The following is a 13,207-nucleotide window of genomic DNA, read 5'->3' on the forward strand; positions in this document are numbered from 1 at the left end:
TCCAAAAATTTAACGCTAGGGGCGCCTAGGAGACGCCGCTTGTGCATGAACGGCGCTTATCTACTCTATCAGCCTTACAGCCTTGCCGATAACCAAGATCCTTCAAAGTCAGGTAGAACATTAACTTCCTAGTCGTCAAACACTGATATACTGGTTCAGTTTTAACTAACAACGAGCTCTATTCTACCTATTCTCTTCAAAGCAAATCTCATGACCACAGCGCATGGTGCATCTGGCCATGCATGCGCGCAAATACAACTACAGTTAATATAATCCATCCGCCAACCTTCCTGCCACCACAGATCATCCGGTGTTCACTTTTCTAGGCGCATTAGAAATAAGGCTCTTAGATTTCAGCCCGGCATACCTATCAACATAATAACTACTTTCAGGTTAAGAAACCAACTATGGATCTCGCCCAGACACTCGTACGCTCTGTCATGAGAGCCTTTTATGACACAAAGCATATTCTGGTCATTGATGCATTGATTATACACTCAGCGTATGTCCCTTGGGGTGGTTTGTAAACCTGATTGTGGTGTTGACCAGGACAGCTTGCGAGATGACGATATGGCCTTTCTGATGGGTATGAACACCAAAGAGCTTCACAAGTTATGCGGAAAGCTCAGGGAAGACAGGTTCTTGGCAGTGTATGTTTGAACAGGCCTTCCCAGAGATAACTTTCTGACATGATTCCTCAAACAGACATACCCGATCTGAGACAAAAGAGGGCCAACAACGTCCCATAAACAGGACCTATTACTATATCGATTATCGCGCCACGGTGGATGCAATCAAGTGGCGGGTATACCGTATCGACAAGAATGTTCAAGGCAATACCATCCCGAAGGAAGAGAGGAAGGAATATGTCTGTCCACGTTGCCAGTCTGAATGGACACAATTGGAGGTTCTGGACAAGATCGACTACAAGCTGGGTTTCTTGTGCCATAAGTGCAGTTACCCGCTTGTCCCCAATGAGCACGGAGACAGTGGTGGCCATGAGCAATCTACAAGACTCAATGCTCAATTCAGATTTATCACGGACCTACTTCCGAAAATTGATCAAGTGGTTATTCCCGATAGCACCTTTGAGGTCGCCTACGCAGCTGCACGACCAGTCATTCGAGATGCCTTGCTCAATCCTGCAAATGAGACAGTCCCTGTCGACTCGTTATCTAATAGGCCCACAGCAGTCAAAGGCCTCACAAATACCGGCCCAACAAGCATTGCAGTCACAGTTACAGCCTCTGAAGGGCCAACAGAGGCAGACAAGGCTGCTGAGCAAGCGCGCAGAGAAGCGTATTTGGCGCAAAATGTGCTTCCGGCTCATTTCACACACAGTACTGTGACTGGTGAACAGATTATCCCTACCTCGCAACCAGCCATGAAGTCAGAGTCTCTGGAAGAAAGCAAGGACAAGAAAGATATTGTCACCACGCCATCATTTTCGGGTGATGGAGCTGCGATTGATGACTACTTTGCACAACTTAAAGCCGAACAGGCTCGAGAAGCAGAAAAGGAGGCAGAAGATGAGTTCGAGACGGATGAGGACGAAGATGAGGATGAAGATCTGGGTTTCGAGGACGTAGTGCCAGCTACCGGGTCTGGGGTTGGCACACCGAGCAGCGCCGTTTCGGATTCTAAGCCGCACGCCGGTGGTCTTGCCAGCGCACTGAGGAAGTCCAAAGCGGGGACAGGCAGTCCCAGTGGGGGCACGAGCACAGGGGTTGGTAGCCCTGCGACAGGACCAGGAACTCCAGAAAGTGGGAGAGCATCGAAGAAAGTAAGAATTGAAGAGCCGGCGGCGGCAGAGGAGGTTGAGAGTGAGGAGGATGTTGAATTTGAAGACGTTTGATCTGCCGGTGGGCAGATAGCGTAGATTCAACTTGGAGGACTAGGACTGTTTAAGGGGTAGGGAAATCACACTTGGGGTGGGGGAGTTGTACTCGTCGAACTGGGACGCTGAGATATTGCTTTTGCAGTCTGAGACATACGAGATAGCTCACCCCACCAGCCACAGCAATACTCTCAGCCCTACCCTCAGAACCCCAAACGGCGTAGCAAAAGGTAGCGGCATGTTGCGGAGGGAACAGTCTGGAAAGCTGGGTTGCAAAGCACCATATAATGACTCCAAATCCACCTAATACAAATAAAAACTTGCATTTGTCAGAGACTTATCACTAGGAGACCCCTGCCCCAATCCAGTGATATAAGTTTGTTTGAAATTGCTAATTGAAAAAAATCCCATAGGCCGAACAAATTCCTCCAGAGCCATTTTAATTTAATATTTACATGCTTAGCGCTTCTGATTCTCGTCCATTTCACCATCCGTGATGCATCCACGGCTGGCATCGCTGACCAACCTAGCGTACTTCGCCAAAGTTCCCTTCTTGTACTTCAACGGGGGTGCAACCCAGGTTTTCCTTCTCTCAGCCAGCTCCTTCTCCGATACGTTCAGATCCATCCTCTTCGTCTCCGCATCAATGGTAATCTCATCCCCATCTCTCACAAGTCCGATTGGTCCACCCTCCTGGGCCTCAGGGACAACGTGACCGATCAAGAAGCCGTGGGATCCACCGCTGAAGCGTCCATCAGTGACCAATGCACAGTCCTTACCGAGACCAGCTCCCATAATGGCGGAGCTGGGCTTCAGCATCTCTGGCATACCAGGTCCTCCCTTGGGGCCCTCGTAGCGGATGACAACAACGGTCTTCTCGCCCTTCTTAATCTCGCCACGCTCGAGCGCCTCAATGAAGAGACTCTCAGCGTCGTAGACCTTCGCCTTACCAGTGAATGTCAGGCCCTCCTTTCCAGTGATCTTTCCAACGGAGCCGCCAGGGGCGAGCGAGCCACGGAGAATCTGGATGTGTCCAGTCTCCTTGATTGGGTTGGAGAGCGGGCGGATGATGGTTTGGTCGCTTGGGAATTCTGGGAAGGCCTCCAAGTTCTTGGCGAGCGTCTTTCCGGTAACAGTCATGCCAGTGCCGTCGATTAATCCTTCCTTCAGGAGGAACTTGAGGAGCGACGGTGTGCCACCAATGTTGTGAAGGTCGGCCATGACGTACTTTCCGGAGGGCTTGAGGTCGGCCAAAAATGGAATGCGGTCAGAGACGGCCTGGAAGTCGTCGATGGTAAGCTTGATGCCAACGGAGTCGGCAATGGCAATCAAATGCAGGACGGCGTTGGTAGAGCCACCGGTGATGATGACAACGATCATGGCGTTCTCAAAGGCCTGGCGAGTAAGAATGTCACTGGGACGGATGTCTTCTTGCAGGAGAGTCTTGATAGCACCACCCGCAGCCAAACACTCAAGGTACTTCGCCTGGGACTCAGCTGGGTTAGACGAAGAACCTGGCAGGGTCATGCCCATGACCTCAATTGCGGTAGCCATGGTGTTGGCAGTGTACATACCACCACAAGCACCACCTCCTGGGCAGGCGTGGCGGATGATATCGTAACGAACTTCCTCCGTGATCTCGCCGGTAATAAACTGTCCGTATGCCTGGAACGCAGAGACAATATCGATATCAGCGTTGCCTTGGGTCGCGGAGCAACCTGGCTTGATGGATCCTCCGTAAACCATCAATGAGGGGCGGTTGACACGGCCCATTGCCATCATCACACCAGGCATGTTCTTGTCACAGCCTGGAATTGAGATGTTTGCGTCATACCATTGTCCGCCCATCACAGTCTCAATGCTGTCTGCAATCAAATCTCTCGACTGCAAACTGTAACGCATACCGGTAGTTCCCATGGAAATACCATCTGATACACCAATGGTGTTGAATTGGTATCCCACAAGTCCAGCTCTTTCAACACCTTCCTTAACTCTGTGGTTGAGGTCGAGGAGATGCATGTTGCAAGGGTTGCCAGAGTGCCAGACGGACGAAATTCCAACCTGCGCCTTGTTTAACCTCTCCTCTGTCATGCCCGTGGCATACAGCATAGCCTGCGAGGCACCTTGCGATTTTGGCTGCGTGATTGTAGCCGAGGTCTTGTTGAGCTGTCGCTCCGAGTCCTTGGGGGCTGCATTGCGGAGAGGTTGTGCGGATGATAATGAACGACTGCGGTTATATAGTTAGCAGCTACATCATATCCATAACAAATCATAGAGATAATCGTACATATAATTGGGAGCTCTGGGGAAGTTGAGAACACGGGCATTCGCCCGGACTCTCAATCGTGCGTGCATGACGGCGATTGACGTCAAAAGCTCAAAGCTTCTAGAAACCTTGCTTTCGTGTCAACAAGGTCGTGCCAAACTTTCGATTCCTCGTCAATAGCTAAGCTATGCCTCGAAAGACACTACAGCGCAGTGCCACTTGTTAATTGTGAAGTGGTGAGGTGACTCAAAAGTATACCTTCTAATATTTTAGAGCAACTCTCCGATTCCGGGGAGCCGGAAGATCTTAACTCCGGATGTGTTTGATATCTCACGATTATAATTGGTCAATCCACGCTTATGAGGGGAGAGCTGTTGCACAGACAATTGTTCGAATCTCAACTGAGGCACAAAACCAGATTCAGGATCCAAGGTCTCAATTAATGGTCATCCTGTTACCCGCCTATAATGTTTGTACAGCTGTATCTAAATTGCCAACCTTTCCGTTCCATTATCCCCGAAGTTCCCTTGCCCCCCTTTGTCAGAACCATTCCTATGTGACAAACCCCACCTTTCCCAAAACTCCTTTAGTATTCACGGTAATGATTGTCCAATAATTAAATATACAGGCGGACTCTCCTGTCAGTATCATAATAACTCTATGTCGTCCGCCTTTCCCACCTCTTCTTCGTTCCGAAACCTAATGCCGCCATCAACACGAATAGCATTTTTCACCCACTCAATCTGTGCCACCCTGTCTACAGTCCATCGACTGCGCGCTCTTTTCAAAAGATTTTCGGTTATTTCCATTGCCGTCTTCAGGCCAGCAGCTTCAAATTTCGCTTCATCTGCCTCATGGTCGCCGTCTTCACCTTCCCACATGACCCATCTCCACTCTACCCTGGCAATCCGGTGGGAGGTTCTGGATCGCTGCTTGTGGCCCTCCGATAGCCCAGGGTTGGGGTCAAAAGGAAGCCTCGACTCCAGAAGGGCATAGAGAAGGACGCCCAGGCTCCAGGCGTCTACGGCACGACCATCATATGGCTGGCCCATGATCACCTCTGGAGCTGCATAATCATCGCTTCCACATCTTGTCGTAAGCTTCTCATCATCCGTTACATATCTTGCCAAGCCAAGGTCCGTAACAGTTATGACAGAGTGTGGGTATGTACTCCAGTCGGTGGGTTTTGTTAGCTCCGAGTGTGGGAGATTGACCAAGACATCTACCATTGTTAGGTACGTGACAAAAGGCTTGCAATCAGTTTTCACTTACTCTCTAGCTTGATATCGCGATGAACTATGTGGCGCTCATGCAAATATTGTATAGCAGAAACGATCTCCGCGAATATCCGTTGGAGAAGAGATGGACCAAGGATTGAAGGGCGCTGGCTTGCAACTTCGAATAGGTCTCCGCCGGGGCAGTAACCTAGCACAAGAATCGCTCTAGACTCCTCCATGCTCCATGCTTGTAGCTCTACCAATGACGGGTGGTGTATCGATTTCATAAGCTCCAGCTCTCGTTTCAGAGAAATTTCCACTCTTTCTTCAGATGCGCCTCCTTTAGGGCCATGCTCACATATCTTGACAGCTACCAGTTTCTTGGTGTCCGCCTCAGTTAATGCGGCTTCCGTGGCGCCATTATCTGGAACAGATACATCATCTTCATCTACCGTATTACTGTCTTTTTCCAACTGGCTTGTTGCTAGGACAACTTTGCTGAAAGTGCCTTCTCCCAATAGCTTCAATGCCCTCCATCTTCTTTTCCTATTGTCGGCGATGGTGACCGCATCGAAATAAATATGTTTAGACCTCTTTTTATAATCCTTTACTATTGGCTTTGTTGCGCTGGAAGCAGCCGAATCACTCTCGCTGCTCTCCCCTCCGGTTCGACTGGATGGCGGCGTTGGCGGCCGTGGTACTGGCGCAATGCCTCTCTGCAGCGCAAGATTCGGCTCTCTGCGCATATGGGAATCTACGGGTGGAGCATGATCAGGAGGCATGTCTTTAGGATAAGTGCCTGAAACAGACTGCTGGCGTTTCTTAGGCGCTTGCGGATCAGGCGTGTATTCGCTCAGGCTTCTATTCCTTGCGTGAGTTGAGTTTTGTATCTCTCTTTTGTAGCTAGACGGTTTGGAGGCAACGTCTTCTGAGTTTAGGAGAAGTCCGTGGTATGCGCGACGCTTAGACTCGTTCGCAATAGCTGACGGGATCAGTTCTCCGTTTGGCGTCACGAGAGCCGTATCCCCAGTCAGCGGGGCCGTCCTGGATTCATTGTATTCGGACCTAGATATGCGCCGCCTCCATGGGCCAGGAGAGTCATTTGACATAATTGGGGACGGAAGGGGTGTAAGGTCCGGCATTGCATTCAGTTGAGGCGAAGATAAGGCCGAGTTTGGTGCGGAGCCAGTATACGAGTTTGACCCAAAGCTGCTCGCAAGAACCTGCTTTATACTCGGTGTCCTCGCAATAGGGATGGCCTTTGAGGCACGCCGTTCTTGGTTGGTATCTGACGCATCGAGCTCCGGTGGCCGTGAAGTGAAGCTTCTTTGTACTCGTAGCCTGGATGCGCTGACAGGGCTTGAATCAGGACTCGAAGCGCCCGAATATCTCTGCTGCGCCGTATTCAGGGAAGACAGGGCCGTTCGTAATTGCGACGGGGCGCATAAGGTCGGTGGGGGTGGTGAGGGTGCTATCGTCGTAGAAGTGAAGACAAGGTCCTCTGGTGTGCGTCGCGGCAGCGCCTTAACGTCGTGTGTATCATTTTGGGTAATTAGAGGCTCTTCATGACCTATTAAATGTTGGGCTGCAAAATCCGTCTCTGAGTCGTTGTCTTCTTCGCTGCGAGCGGTTGGGATGTGGTGGTTCGGGTCCGTCATTGTTGCACCACGATGGGGACGGCCTCAATGATGAGCTGCTGTGCTCGCTCTCACGAGAGAAATAGGAATAGGGCCAGTTTAGGAATGCTGATAACAAGCAACATTGTTTTGGACGTGTATAGATTCGGGAGAAGGTGAAAGGGTGTGTAACGTTGGTGGTGAAGATCCGTACGGAGGAAATTGCTTTTGACCTTGACCTCTTTCTCTTGGGGTCAGATGGGATGATGAGTCTGCGTTGTAACGTCGTTCTAAGGTGACTGGCTGGTTGCAAGTCGCTGTCACGAAAGGATCCAGAACCTACGGGCGATAGGACTAGGATAAATTAGGTTAACGGGGTTTTAACAGGGCCAAGGTGCTGAGCCGTGTGAGTGAGCGCAGATGGGATTTTGTGGTTTGAGCGGACGGAAAGGGCGCCGTTCTCGTGTCGTACCCTCAAAGGAGATGGTGGGATGGGATGGAGTACCTGCCGGCTTTTTGCCTGGGTTCTTCCAGAGCTTCCTTTCCAATGGTTAAAGTACAGTATATATATAGAGAGAATCCTCGCGCCAGAGGTCAGATTACAATTAAGGAAATAAGTTGTTGCATAGCAGGTATAGTACGTAGTAAGTTTGTCAAAAACAACATCGTGGAAGTGGGATGAGGAGGTGTTTTTAAGTTTTTCTGGTCCCTCTCTCATGGCGCGGCTACAACCGAACCTACATGTACTGTAGCTCAGTTACATCAGTGTCCCCAGCTTGACGTCCAGTTAGAAATGCGCATCAAGCACGATTGAGAATGGATTGGGAAAGTCCGAGGCGGCGATGGTGGAGTATGTTCGAGTACAAGTGTGTACGGTATGCACAGTACTATACTGTATGTAACCTTGCATTTCCTTGGACGGCTGGACGACGGAAACCCCTCATTCAGCCAAGCCATTACAGTTCCACTTACCCCGCAGACAAACTCGTACTGTACATAGACAGATAATATGGATCAATTAAGGGCATAGCATAGTGTGAACAAAAAATTATATCTAGAATTTGCCATTTTGCCATTTTGGGGGTTACTGTCTCATCTGATCTTCTTAGACCAGGCTCCTACAAATGCTGCCTTATCCTTGACCGTGAGTCCTACCCTCTTGACTCTCCCGAGTCTCGCCAATGCCTCACCCACCTGGTCCAAAACCTTCTGTTCCTCAGCATTAACCACCCTCTTTCTCATTCCCGAGCTCGTATCAGAAGAATCCTCTTCGGGAAGATCAAGGAAGTTAACGAGGTATTTGTCCTTCTTCTCGGAAGATACATCTCCTGGCTTGGCTGTGTTGTAAACGGCTTCCGCGATACGGACACGGATACAGTGCGTCTGCTGGGATAGAAGATTCCATAAAAATGACCAGTAGCGGCCTGGTACTGGTGTAGTAATGTCTGGGGGCGAATACCGCAGGTTGATGGGGAATATCTTTGTGGTTGACGGAACATTCAGAAGGCTGGGGCTCAGTGGGAGAATTCCCTTCCCATTCGTCGTGGTACACTCAGGAAACACCACAATCACGCTGTCCGGGTTTTCGGATACGAGCGTCCCAAGGTCGACAAGCTTTACACCTGCAGGTGGAGCTTCTTCTGGTCCAGATAGTGCACGAAGCATCGCGCCCAAGAGTGATATAGGACGCACTTGCCTTGTGCTGGGGTAAGAGACTGTAAAAACCGGGTCGAAGATTGCTGCCAGGTACAGGGCGTCCACCGGAGATGTGAACGAAGAAGCTATTATGCTTGACGGCGCCGGAAGCCTTTGTTTCTCGCGTGCGAGAGAGCCTTTCTTCACTCCGTCAATTTGCAAGTCGATCCACCAAATTCCCGGTGCTCCGAGTATAACCCATAGCATAGCCTTTCTGATAAATGCCCCAAGCGGAAGCCATTGTAAAAAGAAAAAGTAGGCCACGGTGATCGCAAGAAACAGTGGAAGCTTCACGACGAAGAGAAATATATTGACAGGAAGATAAAGGGTGGAAGTTGGCGAGGTGACGGGAAAGAAAGGCGCGATGCCAGATCCTACGAAATCAGTTTAGCTATGACCTATCACTGATGCAACAGATGTGGTGTTAATATTCACCTCGATCCCGAAACTGAGAATACTTCTCCATCTCACCGTAACGTAATCGTCGAGGTGAGAAAGCGAATGTAAATAAACGGGAGGGCAGACGTGGGTGCGACTGCTACTCCGTCACAGTAAGGAGATAACTTATCTCGTCGCAGCTAGCGACAGGTCGCCTTCTCTATACGACAAAAAGCTCGTTCACTCCAGACTTTCCCATCAAGGTGTGGATTTGATATTCCTGATTTTGTGTAGAGTCGCTGGCTTGTGATCGCGTTGAATGTCGCATACCTGTGGTCGCATGCATTGATGCCTAAGATTTGAGGTTGTACTGTGCAAGGCTACTGTGGAGTTTGTTTACTCTCAATCCATATTTGGACCCGAGACAACTTGTATCAAGACCAAAGACCAACGACAATCACAACGACAATCACAACTTCGCCAACCAAACTCAATCCGCTCGAAATACTCTGGGGCATGGTTGCTCAAAGTCAATAGACATTCCTTATTGTTGTGCGCCATGGACGAAGTAGAAAGCACCGTAAGTTCCACAGCAACCAACCTTTGCGACCGGTTCTCGGGTACTCGTACATCGAAACCATAACTAAGTCATTTCACAATCAGATTATGAAGAAATCCCAGATTCGCCCACCAAGCCGCATACCATCACCTGGCAAGGGCTTGTCGGAAATAACTGAGTCGCAAAACAATTCTCGCCTTAGGCCTCCCGGAACAGTGCCGCAAAGCTTGAAATACACATACTGTATGGTCTTGATTCCGATTAAAACATGCCCAGCTAACACAGTCACCAACAGCAACAGCCTCCTTACAGATGGTCGGCAATGATGAGCCAAAACGAAAGACACTTGTGGAGCGCGCTGGAGAGCCTGCGAAACCAAATACAAGCTTTGCGCCAGGACGCTCAGTAGTCAAAGGGACCTCTCTCACCAGTGCACGCAGCACGTCTATGGCCTCATCAACATCATCCCGGCCACAGTCTTCCTCCTCAAGAAATACCTCAGCCAGCAGCTTTGCAAGTAGCGTCGGGCCAGGAGTTCGTCCTCCGTCGTCATATGGGGCCCGGCCACAGACTTCAATGTCCAGGGCCAGGTCGAATACAGCCTCATCTAAGCGCCCCGCAACAGCAATGGACGACCACCTTGATCCTGGAGGCGGTCCAGCAACCGGAAAACGACAGGGTAGGACTCACTATTCACATATGTCCTCACATCCTTCCCACTCTGGACATCATCAGTTACAGTACCACAAGACGCGGCGCTCCCCTCCCCAATTTGAGCCCCAAGGTCCATCGTCAAGAGAAGTCTCTATCAGCACTGCTCTAAGTAGACTACGAATCGATGACCACGAGGCAGAAAGTTTGCTGCCAGATGCCACCAACCCATTCAATTATTTTCCAGGGTTGTCAATGGGTCCACCTGGTACTGTACCGCGGGAGTTACGGAACGACTGCAATAATAATTCTCTGGTCTTGTTTGGAGCTTCCGAGAAGAGCTCCAGTCTCCCCAAAACTCCTTCTCAGATTCCAATTCCATCCAAAGCAGAAGTGTCAAGTGCTACTCCAGCTACCCCATCAAGGGCTCCAATACCTTCCCCCGTGAAAACTCCCTTTTTATCCAAAGATTCTAACATAACCGGCTTTACAGGATGGGATGTTCATGGTCGCATTGCAGACATGGAAGCGATGTACTTCGAATTGAAAGACACTATGGCAGATACCAATGTGGAGCGAAAAAGTCTCGAGGAGACCGTTAGGCACTACAAGATCAAACGTAAGTGGCAGCTTGTGAATCAAGAGAGTGTTTAACGCTGACTTTTGCCATAGTACTACAGCTGGAGTCGAAGAATTCTGCACTTGAAGCCAAGAAAACGGCGTTGGAATCCCAAAACATGACTTACGACTCGAAAATAGCTTCTCAGCAGGCGGAACTGGATGCTGCAAGGCAGCGCGCTAATACTATGATGACAGCTGCAGATGATGACCGACGATCTCATCGCATCGAACTGGATGATGCCATTCACAACCATCGTCGGGAGTTGGATCAACTACGCCGAGATATGACAGAAGAGATTGACCGCCTGAAGAAGACTCACCAGAGAAATACTGATGACGAATTTGAAAGATTGGATAAAGCCCATCGAGACGAAATCCGAGAACTAGAGCGCCGAAATGCTTCGCACCTTGAAGAAGAAGAACGTCGCCGTGTACAAGACCTCTATGAAGTAAAGAAGCAAATAACTCTTGAACAACAAAATCTCGATCTGGCAGTTGGTAATAAAGACCGCGAAATCCAAAGTATGCGGGAACAAATTGAGCAGATGAAGGCGGAGCTTGATCAAGAACAAACCTCCAAGGCAAACCTGCAGAAGTCACTGAATGACTCGTCTTCGTCTGTTGTGAACCTCGAGGGAACTGTGCGTTCATTACGTGACAGGATCCAGTTTCTTGAATCTGGAAGCCAAGCACAATCTGACCGATTTGAGCTCATGGAAAAGCAGTTGCAGGACGCATTAGAGCAGGCTCAAGAATCGAAATCTAAGCTCACCAAAGAAGAGACTCTCCGCCGCATTCTTTTCAACCAAGTCCAAGAGCTTAAAGGTAACATTCGAGTCATGTGCCGAGTACGACCGACAAATCCATCGGAGGAGGTAGCGAAGATTCTGTATCCGGATATTGACAAGGAGTCCAAAGAATTGGAACTCCAAGGGCCAGAAGAGAAGAGCAGCCTTGGGACAATAACTCGGAAGACCAACGCATTCACGTTTGATCGCACCTTTGGACCATCTACTACAAATGAGGAGGTTTTTAGTGAAATATCACAGCTTGTGCAGAGCGCATTGGATGGTTACAATGTTTGCATCTTCTGTTATGGCCAAACAGGAGCAGGAAAGACGCACACAATGTCTTCATCGGACGGCATGATTCCACGAGCCACACACATGATATACGAAAAAGCCACTGAGTTACAAGACAAGGGGTGGACGTATTCAATGGAAGGTTCATTTGTGGAAGTCTACAACGAAGAAATCCATGATCTTCTGGGCAACCCCAGGGAATTCGACAAAGTCAAGCACGAAATTCGCCACGACGAAAAGAAGAAACAGACGGCTGTCACCAACCTTAAATCCGTTGAGCTCGACTCACCAGATGCTGTGGAATCTATCCTAAGGCGAGCTGACGCCAACCGGAGCGTGGCGGCTACGAAATCTAACGAGCGTTCTTCTCGGTCGCATTCTGTCTTCATTTTGAAGCTTATTGGTCGCAACAGCACCACTGGCGAGACTTCGGAAGGGACATTAAATCTTGTCGACCTGGCTGGATCAGAGAGACTTAAGCAGTCGGGTGCGGAGGGTGATCGAATGAAGGAGACACAGAACATTAACAAAAGTTTAAGCTGTCTGGGAGATGTAATCGGCGCTTTGGGCCAGGGCAAGGAAGGAGGTCATATCCCTTATCGGAACTCGAAGGTAAGTTATTCCATGGCATTTCTTGTTCCAGAACTAACGTGTACACAGTTGACCTACCTTCTCCAATACTCCCTCGGAGGCAACTCCAAGACGCTCATGTTTGTCATGATCAGCCCTCTTGAGGCTCATATAAAAGAGACGTTGACGAGCTTGAAGTTTGCCACGAAGGTGCACAACACTCACATCGGGACAGCCAAAAAGACTACCAGAGTGAAGGAGAGGGATGCATGATATGCCACTGCGTAATGTTAGAAGCAACCTGTAGATTGGCTGGTAGCCACTGCTACCTGCTATTGTAAGCATTGGGCATGATGAGATTACGGACTATTTGGGGCTGGAGTTGAGGCGTATCGGTATTGGACTTATTGTGGCGATTTATGTATCACACACCTATAGTGCTCCTGGTCTACTATAGGTGATTTCTGAATGGAAAAGAAGTATTACAGTTAGTTGTATCTGGTACAAGCATACCCCGTAATGATTTCAAATCCACTCATTACAAGTCATATAATATTAAACTGAGCATAACAAAGTGTATTAATTTTCCACGTTCCAATACCCATAAACTATAAGATCAACATGTCCGCCTCAACACGTTTCCCTATCAACGGTATGCCTCAAGATTAAAGGGGCCGCTGACATAAGCGATGTTGATTGTATCCCCTGCAACTTC

The 13,207-nt window shown here is 49.3% G+C and overlaps 5 protein-coding genes across 5 annotated transcripts; 2 read left to right on the top strand and 3 right to left on the bottom strand.

Annotated features, from left to right (window-relative positions):
- Positions 1 to 36: 36 nt before the first annotated feature.
- On the top strand, positions 37 to 2,199 carry VE01_03004 (uncharacterized protein). The gene is made up of 3 exons (XM_018272503.2): positions 37 to 502; positions 555 to 650; positions 706 to 2,199. Exons 1-3 carry the CDS (start codon positions 408 to 410, stop codon positions 1,853 to 1,855), a joined length of 1,341 nt encoding a protein of 446 aa, XP_018133307.1. The 5' UTR covers positions 37 to 407; the 3' UTR covers positions 1,856 to 2,199.
- On the bottom strand, positions 2,167 to 4,356 carry ILV3 (dihydroxy-acid dehydratase ilv3). Its single transcript, XM_018272504.2, has 2 exons — positions 4,125 to 4,356; positions 2,167 to 4,064 (listed from the first exon to the last, which is right to left on the bottom strand). The coding sequence occupies exons 1-2, from the start codon at positions 4,190 to 4,192 to the stop codon at positions 2,297 to 2,299; spliced, it is 1,836 nt and encodes a 611-aa protein (XP_018133308.1). The 5' UTR covers positions 4,193 to 4,356; the 3' UTR covers positions 2,167 to 2,296.
- Positions 4,357 to 4,537: 181 nt separating this feature from the next.
- Positions 4,538 to 7,597, bottom strand: VE01_03006 (uncharacterized protein). Its single transcript, XM_018272505.2, has 3 exons — positions 7,442 to 7,597; positions 5,376 to 7,290; positions 4,538 to 5,325 (listed from the first exon to the last, which is right to left on the bottom strand). The coding sequence occupies exons 2-3, from the start codon at positions 6,976 to 6,978 to the stop codon at positions 4,751 to 4,753; spliced, it is 2,178 nt and encodes a 725-aa protein (XP_018133348.1). The 5' UTR covers positions 6,979 to 7,290; positions 7,442 to 7,597; the 3' UTR covers positions 4,538 to 4,750.
- A 312-nt stretch (positions 7,598 to 7,909) lies between these two features.
- On the bottom strand, positions 7,910 to 9,300 carry VE01_03007 (uncharacterized protein). The gene is made up of 2 exons (XM_059463497.1): positions 9,067 to 9,300; positions 7,910 to 9,005 (listed from the first exon to the last, which is right to left on the bottom strand). The coding sequence occupies exons 1-2, from the start codon at positions 9,095 to 9,097 to the stop codon at positions 8,029 to 8,031; spliced, it is 1,008 nt and encodes a 335-aa protein (XP_059319963.1). The 5' UTR covers positions 9,098 to 9,300; the 3' UTR covers positions 7,910 to 8,028.
- Positions 9,301 to 9,449: 149 nt separating this feature from the next.
- On the top strand, positions 9,450 to 13,063 carry KAR3 (kinesin-like nuclear fusion protein). The gene is made up of 6 exons (XM_018272507.2): positions 9,450 to 9,589; positions 9,673 to 9,811; positions 9,864 to 10,247; positions 10,713 to 10,838; positions 10,892 to 12,534; positions 12,583 to 13,063. The coding sequence occupies exons 1-6, from the start codon at positions 9,569 to 9,571 to the stop codon at positions 12,763 to 12,765; spliced, it is 2,496 nt and encodes an 831-aa protein (XP_018133354.2). The 5' UTR covers positions 9,450 to 9,568; the 3' UTR covers positions 12,766 to 13,063.
- Positions 13,064 to 13,207: the final 144 nt, after the last annotated feature.

The sequence above is a fragment of the Pseudogymnoascus verrucosus genome (genome assembly GCF_001662655.1).
Source record: "Pseudogymnoascus verrucosus strain UAMH 10579 unplaced genomic scaffold scaffold_7, whole genome shotgun sequence".
Lineage (NCBI taxonomy): Eukaryota > Fungi > Ascomycota > Leotiomycetes > Thelebolales > Thelebolaceae > Pseudogymnoascus > Pseudogymnoascus verrucosus.